The sequence below is a fragment of the Drosophila virilis genome, chromosome X (assembly GCF_030788295.1).
Source record: "Drosophila virilis strain 15010-1051.87 chromosome X, Dvir_AGI_RSII-ME, whole genome shotgun sequence".
In the NCBI taxonomy this organism is placed as follows: domain Eukaryota; kingdom Metazoa; phylum Arthropoda; class Insecta; order Diptera; family Drosophilidae; genus Drosophila; species Drosophila virilis.
The window spans coordinates 2,032,035-2,045,000 of record NC_091543.1 but is presented as its reverse complement, the minus strand read 5'-3'; the positions used below and the strand labels follow the sequence as shown (position 1 = coordinate 2,045,000).

At 43.0% G+C, this 12,966-nt stretch overlaps 1 protein-coding gene across 4 annotated transcripts in view; it reads left to right on the top strand.

Annotated features, from left to right (window-relative positions):
• vex (somatomedin B and thrombospondin type 1 domain containing protein vexed) overlaps positions 1-12,966 on the top strand; it is a 102,851-nt gene that overhangs the window by 72,473 nt on the left and 17,412 nt on the right. For 3 of the 4 annotated variants that reach the window (XM_032440400.2, XM_002058147.4, XM_070210107.1), the window contains exon 3: positions 8,893-9,087. In XM_032440400.2, coding sequence (XP_032296291.1) covers positions 8,893-9,087 — 195 coding nt within the window. Of the gene's footprint in view, positions 1-8,657; positions 8,768-8,892; positions 9,088-12,966 lie in introns of those variants that run through there. The other variant, XM_032440401.2, reaches the window with a different exon arrangement.

Genomic DNA, 12,966 nt, shown 5'->3' with positions numbered 1-12,966 from the left:
TAAAAGGGGTATAATGTATTTGTGCAAATTTATGTAACAGGCAGTATATACATATGTATATCATTGATCAGCAACACATCAGCCGAGTTGATCTAGCCATGTTCGCCTCTCTGTGCGTATGTATGCATGCAAGGATCTCAGTACATATAAGAACTAGAGCCTTTATATTTGAAAAGAAGGTCCTTTCAGTGCCCGCGCAGTACGAGCTTGTTTCAGATAATCGATAACTTGATCTGTTTCCAAGTAATCGATATCGAAATCCTGTTTGTTGCGCAAATCTCTTAAGTTTTTAGAGCTAGAGTCAGCAAATTTTCCATTTAGCTTCTTGAATAGGTTAAGTATTCAGCACCAACACAACATAGCCATAAATAAAATAAATATAAGAAATCGAACATCCCACCACTTAAAGCCACAATTCAATGCAATTGTCTCTTTAGGAGCATATATATCTATTCTATAGCACAATATGATCTACTGTTCAAAATTTTCTTCAAGATCGGGGCTAGAAAAGAGAAAAGTTATTTTAGAAATCGATTGTTTATACAGCCATGTGTTTATGTATACATGTACACACACACACACACACATTCATGCGCGTCTTTATTGAATTCTATCAACAGGGTATCAGGGGATCGGGAACTCCCGGCTGGAGCCTTTTACTTGTTTTTATTTGTTTTCAATTTTTGGCTCTCTTCTTTTTTGGATTACTCTTATATGCCGCTGGCAGCTGGCCTGGTTGACTGCCTGGCTGACTAGTCGTCGCTTCAGCGCAGCGACTAGCCGCGCTTTGTTTTGTGGCCCGCTGAACAGATCCGAGTCGAGTCGAGTCGAGTCGAGTGAAGTGGAGTTGAGCCCAGTTGGTTCAATGTAATTGGAAAAACTGTCGAAAACGTGGTCAACTTTTTGGGGTCGCAGCACACAGGATGCGGGACGCAGGACGACGGCTGCGCAGCGTTTATTATGCATCTCAATTTTATGGCGGACCCTAACTGAATTGTGCATTTTTTTACGCATCCAAGGATCCAAGGGGCTAAAAAAAAAGTTTTCGGGCGAGGTCAAACATTCGATTTGCCATGTGAAGCGTGTACATTTCGGCCACACACACACGCATACACACACACACACACCCATACACAACCACACACACTCTATTGTGGGCCGGCAGTCAAAGGCTAATTGTGGACAACCGCACCAAAAATCCAGCAAAATCTCAACAATTTATTGCAGTTCAGTTGCCAGACTCATGGCCAATGAGTCGAGTGCGTCTGTAAGCGTGTGTGCGTGTGCATGTGTGTGTGTGTGTGTGTGCAGCTTGATCCTGGCCAATATGCAGTCCTTTGGCTGGTTTGGCTTGCGGTTAAATTAGTTGCATTTGTTGCACTTGTTTCGAAATTCGAGAGTCCTTCGTCTCTGATGGTTGAGCAGAGGCCCAGTGGACACTGGATTTGCACAATTTGCAACATTTACCAACATTGAAAATGGCTCGACTTTTGCCCAGTGCTGGCTAAGGCCACAATTGCCAAAAGGCAGCGCCCCCAAAAGCAATGTCCTTGACAGCGCTGGCAAATTTAATGTGTATGCTTACAGTGACGGGCAGGCGCTGTGAGGGTGTGTATGTATGTATGTGTGTGTGTGTGTGTGTGTGTGCGGGCTTGCAGCTGGGGCTGAGCTGGCAGTGTTGTTATATGTCAGAAGGTCGCATTAAATACTTATGAACATAAAACAGCGCGGGCGCAAGGCGAAATAGTTGCCCTAGTCTAGGTAATTGGAGTGTGTGTGTGTGTGTGTATATGTATGTAGTGTATAAGTGTGTGTGTGTGTGTGTGTATGTGTATGTGTGTGTGGTTAACAAACTGTAATTTACATTAAGTGTTGACACGTTGACATACGCAAGCCCCACATTGCAATTGTCGTTGGCTTTTGCCGGCTTTCATTTGTTCTGCCATTTCCCATTACACACACATGCGTCTGTGTGTGTGTAGGTGTGTGTGGCACTCACTTTTTATGCTGGCTCTGAGTGCGTGTGTGTGTGTGTGAGTGTGTTTGTGCCGCAAAGGGCTATTATAACTTTGTCGTGCCGCTTGCCTGGCGAAAGCAAAGCAAAAGCCAAAGCAAGTGAAACACTCGCCGCACGCGAAGTAGGACTTCTCGCCAGACAAAGGGAAAGGAGAGGCTGGTAGGTTAAAGGACAAAAGGGGCGGGGCAACGCTTGATAGCCATGGGCCAAAGAGTTGGTCGCTTTAAAAACAAATATCACGAGTATATTTTTTAATTCAATTAATTGTAAATGCGCTGTGCCCTTTTTACTTTTGCACCGTCAAAGCTTAATAAGTTTTGTAGGTTTTGTCTGAACTGAACTTTAATATTTAAAGCGCATTTAAGGAAAAAGGAAAAACAGAAGAGATTATGAAACTTGATACAATTTAACTTTAAGCCAGCTTTGTCGTAATCGCGAAGCTTTAAGGCGCTTTAATATATATTATTGGAATTTTATTGGAATTTATGTAAGTAGGCAATTAAGTTTTAGCTTGGCTAAGCTTTCACTGTGATTTTATTGTATGCAGCTTTAATATTTATTTATTTCAATGCAGCGTTGTAAGCTGGAACCCAATACATCAAGTAAACAGAGCTTTAAGCTTAACTGATCGAAAGCCGACGAGAGCTTTGAGTAGCTTTAATATTCATTTTCTTTGAATTTCCTCAGAACAACTTTGCCTTAAACCTTAACAGGGTTTCGTTTTAAAATTGCTTTAATGAAAAACATCGGAATTCTCTTGCGAGTGAAAGCTTCTGTAGTCTATTCGATTATGTTTTGTTAAAGGAAGACACTTGAATTTAACTTATATATAATAGCTATGGGCAGAAGCATGATTAGTTTTAACTACTTTAAGGAATTTAAATCAGCTTTTCAATAATTAAAGAAAAGATTTCAAAATGTTTTTAGCTGGGCTTTAAGTGAACTTTAAAGCTTTGTTGGAGTTTCGGCGTAAACAAGCATTAAAAAGCTTACAAATTTATTTTCTAAAATTATTGAACGTTTTTGTCACGACAAATTTTGCGTGATCCAACTCTAAGTCTGATTTACATATTGTTAAAATTCTTTTATAAACTCTATGTGCATTTTTACGCAACTTTGCACTTAAGCTTAGGTTAGACAACCCTACCGCTGCGCCTTGTTGCCGCTTCTCATTTTTGCGCGCTTTGGCCCCGAATGGGGCTATCTGCTGTTTCCGCTTGCATACCTAGCTGGTTGGGTAAATATTTGAGAGGGGCGAACAAAGCGTGGCGGGTTTATCCATTTCAGGCAAATAAAACGTAATGTGGCGCTTAAAGGGTCGACTAAGTGGCCATTGGGCTGCCATATGCAAATGTTGCTGCCGTTGTTGTTCATGTTGTTGTTGTTGTTGCAGCTGTTGCGAAGTGTTTAGCCGCCAAGTGGCACTTCAGGCAGCTGCAATGCCTGTGCAAAGGGTCAAAGGTAGTGCGGCTGGGCTTTGGCAACCATTTGCCACATTGTTAAAAATACATGTTGAAATTAATGAGGGCGCCGAATGGCGACAAATTTGTGTAATTCCAGTGCCAACAATTGAAATGAGACCCACTTGAAACGCCAATTTGCGCACACCTCCCTTCTGTGCCATTGGCTACTTACCTTGGCAATTTACACAATATTGGCAATCAGGACGTGTTCCATACGCCAAGGGCTGACTGTTGCCACGCCCACCTATTGCGGCTACTCGATATGCTCGCATATGAGTTGCAATGGAGTCTCGTTTGGTTTAATGTGAAATGCCAAATTGTTTGCTGTAATTGTAAAGTTATGTGAAATGAAAAATTAATTAAAATGTTGGCAACCCTAAAAACCAGCAGCTACTGCAATTTGGCAACGCTGGCTCGATGCCACGCAGCAGCAGCAACAACAAGCTCAACTCATAAGCGATAAAGTTAACAAAAGCCAAAGCCAAGTATTTGGGCAAGTTTTAGTTATTGTTATGAGAACGCTCGATGCTGTTATTACTGCTACTGCTACTGCAACTGCTACTGCTGTTGCTGACAGTGTTGACAACAAGGCGAAGCGACAATATCAGTTATTGAAAGTTTGCTTCGTTTTTTTTCTCTAGGTTTGCTGCTCAGTTGCTTGCTGCTGACAGCCTTTGGCCAGCAAAGTTTTGGTCAGAGCACAGCAACAACAGTTGCCGGGAAAAGCTCTAGTTTTCGGCAAAAGTTTGTTGCAATTCGAAAGCTTTGTTGACTGCAAGAACCCGACTGAAAGCGAAAGACGCGAATTAGCCATGCTTCAGCTGACCCCAACCCTTAAGAAATGTGGCAACAATGTTATTTAGAGGCATGTAAGGTCGGTCGCTGCAATTAAAGGTAGTGAGAAGTGGCAACAATATGAAGGCTATGCTCTGACTTGAGGCTTGAAATGTGGCAACACTGTGATGTCTGCAGATTTCAAGTGCGGTCATCAAGTATAGCCTAAATGCCAAAAAAAATGCTGTTGCACCATTTCTCTGGCCACTTGGAGCAAGCGCCCTAATAATATAGAATAGTTAAATGTGGCAACAGTGTAACGCAATGTGAAGAGTGGCGGCACTGTTGTCACCATTCACCGAAATGTGGCAACATTCTTTCTAAATACCTAAAAAAAAAACACTCTTGCCTCATTTCTTCAGCGGGAACTGACTTGAAAACAAGAAAGTTTAACAACAAAGGAATGTTTTTCGGGCGATGGAATGCACTTTGGCTCACAAAAGCTGTGCTTCATGCTGTAGACTGTACGTCTTTGAGCCGCTTGTCAAGCGCGGTTGCCGCACTTCACAGAACAGGACGCGCGACGCCATTTTGAATGCGCTGTCCGTTGAAAAACAAAGGGGCTGCGACTTTTTATCTGTTTATCTGCCGCACTTGAGTTTGTCAAAAGCAATTGTTTGACTTGGCTGGCAGACGCAGGCTGGCCAGCTGGAACAAAGAAGGAACAACAAGCGCCACTGACCAAAGAGAAAGGTCGCTGGTGTAAGGGTTTTGGCTCTACAAAACAACAACAACAATAACAACAACGAGAACAAGAACAACGTGCACACATTTTGAGGGCATTTGCTGCGCATCGCTGACCACAAATAACCAAGCTGTGTTTATTTCCGTGCCCCATTCTGTGGCTCACACAACATTGTGCAGCATTTCATGTATTTGCCGTTTGCCCTTTTGGCCCCAAACGCGTCAGCAACTGCTGCTCCGGCTGCTGCTGCCCCCTAGACCCTAGACGCTGTCTGTTGCGTTCGTTGGTACATTGAGTTATGTTCTGGCAGCTCGTGTGTGCCCCAAGGAAATGCAACTCCAGCAGCAGTCGTGGCATGTGCGTAATGACAAATACTCGAGCGCAGCAAGTGGATGGATGCGCCGTGCCCCGCCCCGTCAACTGCCCCCAACTGACCCATTGTGTAATTGCATACGGCATTTTGATCCCTACAATAGCTGCTAAATTTACAGGCTTGCTGATATTTACATCTGACGCATTGAAGACAAAGAAGAAGTTGCAGAAAATTAAGAGGCGCTTACAATAGCCGCAACTGGGAAGGGGAGCCTGCAGATGGAATTTAGAAGTGGAAGTTGAAGGGAAAAATTGAATTTGAAACTTAACAGGTGTAAATTGGAAAACTTGAAGGCTGAATCAAAAAGCTGGTCTTTTAGCAGTGGAACATGGAGGTGGAATTTGTAGAGGGATCTTAGAGATTTTAGAGATGGAATTTAGAAGTGGAAACTTAAGTATAAATACTTGTCGGTGGAATTTGAGTGTATCTGTGAGGTGAACGTTAGAAGTAAAAATTGAATTCGTAGGTGGAACTTCGTGAAAGAGATGAAAACTAAAGCGGAACCTGGAAGTGAAGCGCGAAACTTTCAAATTACAGATTACCATGGGCAAACAAGAGAAATCCCTATAAAACAGCAACATATGAAGTGTGGCAACAGTGTAATTAATAAATTTTCCACTATTATTAACAAAAATTTTTTTTAATAAATATAACTCTGCAATGGCCCTTGACCAAGACAGCAGCACATCCATGCAATAAACTGCCTGAGTTCTCTTGCCAGCTTGAGAACTTATTTAACGAGGAGTGCAACAAGTGAAATTTGGCAACGCTGTAATTTTGCTGGCAGGTGAAATGTGTCAACGTCGCCGTCTTGTAAGCTGACAAATGCACTGCAAATGCCAGAAATGAAAAGTTGTTGAACTCTTCAGACAAGCAGATTAACCAGCAGCCAGCGAGAGTCATAATCATCAGAATTATCAACATTTCCACTATCATCATTATAATTATCATCGTTATCAGCAGGCGGTATCAGAACATGCAACTGCTGGCAGCTGGCAGCTGGCAGCTGGCAAATGGCCAGCCGGTCGAATGGCTCAGCCTGGGAACTAGGTGCGAGTGGGAGACATTGGATAAGCCGTGACATTACCAACCCAATCCCTGGCCCAACTCCCCCGCCCGCTGCCCGCCCGCTGCCCGCTCGCTGCTCCTTGTTCCTTGCTCCTAATCATGCCACTTGATTGCTAAGCAGCATTATGCCATTTATTGCCACAACAAGCTGCACGAAAGGATCGCAGAATTGCAGCGCTGCCAGGCAAAGTTCTCAGTCCTTGGCAAAGTTTGCGCTCGCTTCACTCAGTCCGTCGCATCGCATCTTCTCTCCCCTACTCTCCCCTCTCTCTCTCTCTCTGTCCTGGCCTTTTCTCTGCTCTCATTCGCATTCATGGAGCTGCACACAATATGCTAAACACTTTGCCGCTTCCAGCAGCAGCAGCAGAAACAGCAGAAGCAGCAGCAGCCAATGCAATCATAATTTTAACTACTTTAGTTTTATGCTTGCCACACCCATACGCCCTAGCCACACACTCACACCACCCCCTCGGTCTGCACCCTTTACACACGCTCCTGCACTTGGTTCTATTATCGCAGCGTTTTGTTTGGCCTTCTTTCTGCTCCTTTCTGCTAATTTCGCGCGTCCACACTGAAAAGCAATGGGTTAAATGCTTGCGAAAACTTGTGCAAAAAGGCGAAATGAAAATGAAAATATAAATTGGCTTTGTGGTGTGCGTGTGTGTGTGTGTGTGTGTGCACTGTACAAAATTACGAGCAAAGCGCCTTTAAAGATAATACCCAGGCAAAAAAAAAATACACACACACACACACACACAAGAGTGTTCTAGTCGGGCGTGCCTGATTGGGAAACACCCTGCACTCAGCAACATGTGTATCTCAAATTCAAGTCTTTATTCTTCTGAATTAAAATTAGTAAAGTTAATAGAAAGTCAAGTTTATTCTTATTTTTTCAAAACAAGATCATTAACTAATTTAATAAATTATCTCATTATATATTTACTAAAATATTTATTAAATAATACAACAGTTAAAATAAGTTTAATTAATAAGAAACGACAAGCTTTAATTCAAGATAAATCTTGGATTGACCAAGATTGACCAATTGAGTAAAATTGAATTCCTCGGATTTGATAGACAGACAGACGGACGGACAGACTGAAGGACATGCATGACAGGATCAACCCAGTTGGATTCGTTAAAGCCGCCCTTAGCCTGTCGCAGACCTTTGCACAAAGCTTGAATACCCTTAGTACTCTTTTTCAATAGGGTCAGAGCAAAAAAAAAATATATGAAGAAAAAGTGGGAAAAACTTTTGCAAATGGCATCGATAAATGCAGCTAAAATCGATTTTAAAGACAATTTTTGCAATTCCTGGCCAACAGCTGCACAAGCCAAGGGAATTTAAACAGAAATGAGATAGAGATATAACTGTGCGCGAGAAGGAGCGAGAGGGAGAGGGAGAGAGTGCAAACAGGCAGCAGCATAATTCAATTCGCCTGGCCAGCGCTCTTTGTGGCTTCATTAGCGCCTTTAAGGGCCGGGACTAAAAGGCTGCCGTCCACCAGAATCCCTTCCCAAAAACGCTGCTGGCAAGTCCGCAACCAAATCCAAAACCGAAACCGAATCCAAACCAAACGTTGGCCTGGCCTGGCCTGTCCAAATGCAAAGCCAGCGCCAAAGGCGCAGCCAAAGCCAAAGGACCTCGACGCAATCAAGGCAAATGGATTTTAATTAATTTTGCCGGTCTGCACAATTTTTAATTAAGAAACTTGAAACGTCACTCGATGCATTTAGCCAAATGCAGCTGCAGCGGCAACTGCAGCTGCAACTGCAAAATCTGAAACAAAAGCTCAGCTGCAGGGCATCTTCTCGGTGTATTTTCCCCAAATGCCTTTGCCAGCTCTGGTTAGGCTCTTATTTGGCCCTTTCGCATGTGCTCGACATGCGGCTGGACAAATATTCCATTGTTCTTATGTACTCCAATAAGTGTCCATTGTAACTAGGTGGCAACGCTCAGCAGGACGTCAGTGTTGGGCAATGATGCACGGAAATAACAAAGCTATTATACATCTTTTGTTCCTGCAAATGGAAACTGTCACTGGATGAAATAAGATAAAATTAAATAAGTTGGGATAAGGTGGGGTGAGGGGAGATGAGAAGAAATCGGAGATAAGTAAGGATAAGATAAGAGGAGAAGGGAGGGGAATAGAAATGTCAAGTGAAAAGAGAAGAAGAGAAGAAAAGAAAAGAAAAGAAAAGAGAAGAGAAACGAGGAGAAGAGAATAGAGAACAACATGTATAAGATAAAATAACGTGGGATAAAATGAGATAAGGTTCACTCAAATCAATTATCATAAGATACGCTGGATGATCTAAAATACAAGGTAAGATTAGTTCAACTATCTTCAACTTTATTGATGCTTTTGAAAAGTTCGCTTTAGAGAAGCTTGACTGTATTTGACTTCAGAGTTTAACGCGATGTTGCGCTTTTGTCTTTTGGAACTTTCAGTGCTGGACTGCCAGGTGGGCGATTGGGGGGCGTGGAGCGAATGCGACAAGAGCTGCGGAGCTGGAATGATGACGCGGACGCGCCAAATCCTGCAGGCGGTCCAAAACGGCGGCAAGCACTGCCCCTCGCTGCTCCAGAAGCGCGCCTGCCAGGGCTATCGCTGTCACGGCCATCGCGATAAGAAGATTTTGCGCGGTAAGTCCAACACACACACACACACGCACACACTCACACTCGCACAAAATGCAGCTCAATGAAGAGCGCCTATCTGCCTACCTTTACACATGTAAATTTATCTGTAAATGTGTGTGTGCCGAGTTTAATGAAATGCACTTTTAATTAAAAATATCTGACCAGACACCGTCCGCTTACCTGAACCCAAGCCCCGCTCGACAGGTGAGAACAGTCGCGCGTTCGCAACAACAGCTGAGTCGGCAATTGTTGCAGTTGAGCCCTGCACCTGTTTCTGACCCTGTTCCTGGCCCTTTCCTTAAATTAAAATGGCGAATTGTCAGCCAAATCCCCAACTGGAAAGAACGACGAAGACTTCGTAGGATCCATTCCATCGATCTGCCAGATAAGTTATGTTAAGTATATTGATTAAATTATTGGAGATTAGAAGAACAGTATCAATAAATTAGCTAATAAGAAGAAGTGGCAGCAATATTCGATGTAGTCATAGCTATCATTCAAATGCCATAAAATATCTATATACATAAGTATATCTATTTATGCTTGTTTAGAGATCAAAGATTTCCATTAACATGCATCTGGCACTCCAGTTTAAGCCGTGTCAACGGGCATATTCCATATTCCATTTACCATTTACCATTCTCCATTTACCATTTACCATTCTCATAGCAGATTTGTTAAGAATGTTGATATGTTGATCCACTTAGCAAGCACTTGGCTCTCTTTGTTAGCGTCCCTGCATATGCAGAGTAAATATTTTACACTCATTGTAATACCACGTGCGCTAGAGCAAGCCCTATAGGGTAGTTTCTCCCTCTTATAACATTCTTCATATTCTTTCCATTTGTCACTTAACCTTAATCAATTTCTGAGATTTGTTTAAGATGCTGGCAATCTTAAAACGCGCTTTGAAATGTTTCTCATTTAAGAATTTCTTGACACCTTGAGTTCTTGCAACCTTATGGGCCGCTTTGAAATGTTTCTAATAGTGCCCTCGACGTTCCTTTGAAGCGTATCTCCTAGTCGGGCACTCTCGACTAGAGCATTCTTCCTCTCTTACTTGTTTTGATTATTTTATAAACTCTTTACACTCTTTTTCCAACCCGTTTCATATTCCTTTAAGGCCTCTCCCTGACTAGGCTGTTTAAAACCGCTTCGATACCTCTTTCAGGCATGTTTAAACCCCCTTGAAACCTGCCTAAAATCCCTTTGAAAAACTGTTTGGGAAAAGTTCAAACCCCTTTGAAACCTGCCTAAAAGCCCCTAGAAACCCCTTTGAAACTTCTTTAAAACCCCTTTACCCTTGTTTAAACCCTCTTTGAAACCTTTTAAAAAGAAACACCTTAAAATCCCTTTGAAACCCGCATAAAATCGCTTTCAAACCTGTTTCAAACCTCTTCGAAACCCGTTTAATATCTGTGTAGAACTACTTTGAGAACTCATCAAAACATTTGAAAGTTAAAAAAAAACGCTTTTCCATCTGCAATAAACCACTTTCCATAAAGAAAGCATCCGATTTCTTAAGGGCGCGTGGCTCGAGGGTATTTGAACGTCGCGCCCGCACAGGCATTGAAATTGCCCTGACTGTTGCATTGACAGAGCTTGCGATGCAAAAAGCTTTTTCACCTAAACGCCCGGCAAAATGTGGAGCAGGCTAAGTCACTTGACAGCGGATGAGGAGGTGAAGGGCGTGGGACGAGGGGGGGGTCCACTGATGCTGATGCACTTGTACTTGGGCCGCGGGGGTATCTCTCCACCAGATGCATCTGTCAGCTTTCGCTTGGTGAAGCTGAAGCTGAAACTTTTTTCGCCACTTTTTTTTTTTCGTCCTTTTTTTTGTTGAATGCCGCTCAGGACGGAGAAAAACTGACAGCGTTAAAAGCGCCCAGCTGCATAAGAAGTCGACGCACGTGAAAGAACGTAAGTTCCAGTATCTGCCCGGCCTTCCCCTCTCCCCCCCCCCCCCCCCCCTCATCCATCATCTGTGCCCTTTTCGGCTAACCCCGCGCTGCCCCTTGGCCTGGCATGCAGAGCCAAAGCAATTTTCTGCAAGTGGCTGACATAAAAGCCATATTATATTTGGCTAAGTGTCGCCGCCGGCACACACACACACACACACGCCCACGCTCCCATCCCGGGCCAGAAGAAGTGCAGCTAACAAAATACTACAAAAAAAAACAACGGAGAAGAAGAAACTGCAGTGGCAAAAAAAAAAAAAAAAAACTATTAAAAATCGCAGCACAAGTTTTTGTTTATGTTTTGGGTCGCCTGCGCTCCATTAGCCTCGGACGTGCCTGTCGCAAAGGCTTCACTTGCAGGCTGACCCTCCCACCCCCCCCCCCTCCGCCTCTTCCCCATCGCCTGCCCGCTTCCTGTTGCCTCTCTTTGGATTTAGTTGTCGTTGTGGTTTTGCCATCCGCTGTCCGCTCTTTAAGCGTTTAATTAAAACTTTGATTGCAGCCATTAAAAAATTGTTTAACGCTATGCATAAAGAGCACACACAGCACCAGTTCCACATGTCACCAGCATCAATAGAGCTGAGTGTGTGTGTGTGTGTGTGTGTGGGTGGGTGAAAGCATAAAGGATAAAATTAACGACAGCTTAGCCACTAAAGCACACAGCATAAAAATAGCACAACTATATTAAGAAATAGAAAAAGCTTTTAAATCACATTAAAGCTATAATAAGATATAATAAAAAGGTGCTTATTAAAGCTGAAGCTGATATTAAAAATAACTTTGAAAGCAGCTCAAAGCTGGGTAGCTTTCAAAACGCACGAAAGCTTTAAGCCAGCCTAATTGTAGCAAATGCATGAAATGCATGTTGGTGCGCACGCTCTACACAATCTTTACATATAATATGCCCACCGACTCTTCAATTGAAACCGAGAATCCACAGGACTTAAACTATTCTCACATTTGCAGATGACATAGCCTTATCAAGAAAGAAATGTGTCTTCTGTTTGAAATGTGGGCGGTTTATATAATCGCCCTTTCCTTGTACATTCTCAGGTCATTGTAAATATTCACATAACTTTAATTAAAGTTATTTCCATAGTAGCAGTAAAATTGAAAAAAAAAAAGCATAAAGTTAATAATAAATACAGGATATTGTGGTCACGCTGAAAAGTAGGCAACACGTTTGCGCTGCGCCAAGAGCAAAGAATCAATATGTAAGTGGTAATTAAAATAAAAGCAAGCACACACACACACACACACATCAACCGTACACGGATGTGAATTAAATGCTTTTAATACAGTTTTAAGCTGTTTATAGTGTTAAACGTGTGTGTGTGTGTGTGTGTGTGTGTGTCTGTCACTGGGCTTGTTTATCTTGCAAATTGCTGTCAGCTATCGGCGGGCAAACTCTTTGGCTTTAGCCGGTTGCCAGCGTCACAGGCAATTACAGAGCATTAAAATGTCGATTAGAGCTGGACAGAGAGAGACAGCAACAGCGACTGAAACAGACACTAAGCGAGAACGAGAACGAGAACGAGAGAGAGAGCGAGAGCGAGAGACCGAGAGGGAGACAGAAACTGGAAGCAAAGGATTGCGCAGCAGGGCTATTGGGGTCAAACATGACTGCAAATTCGCAATTTAAGCGCGGAAAAATCAAATGCAAAATAAGGCAAAAGCAGCGCCAACAGGCAAGACTGCGCCAGCCGGGAGTGCGCGACTAGAAAATACCCTCGACCCAACCAAAATATAGAGTATACATATATATAAATATTCTGGATCTATGTACACCTAACGATCCCTCCAAAGCTCCGATAAATGCGCAGAAACAAGCTTGTGATACACACATTTATCGATAACAACAAAAAGGATGACAATGATTATCGATGCTTGTAATCAAACTCGATCTGCGCGGTCAGAAGCTGAG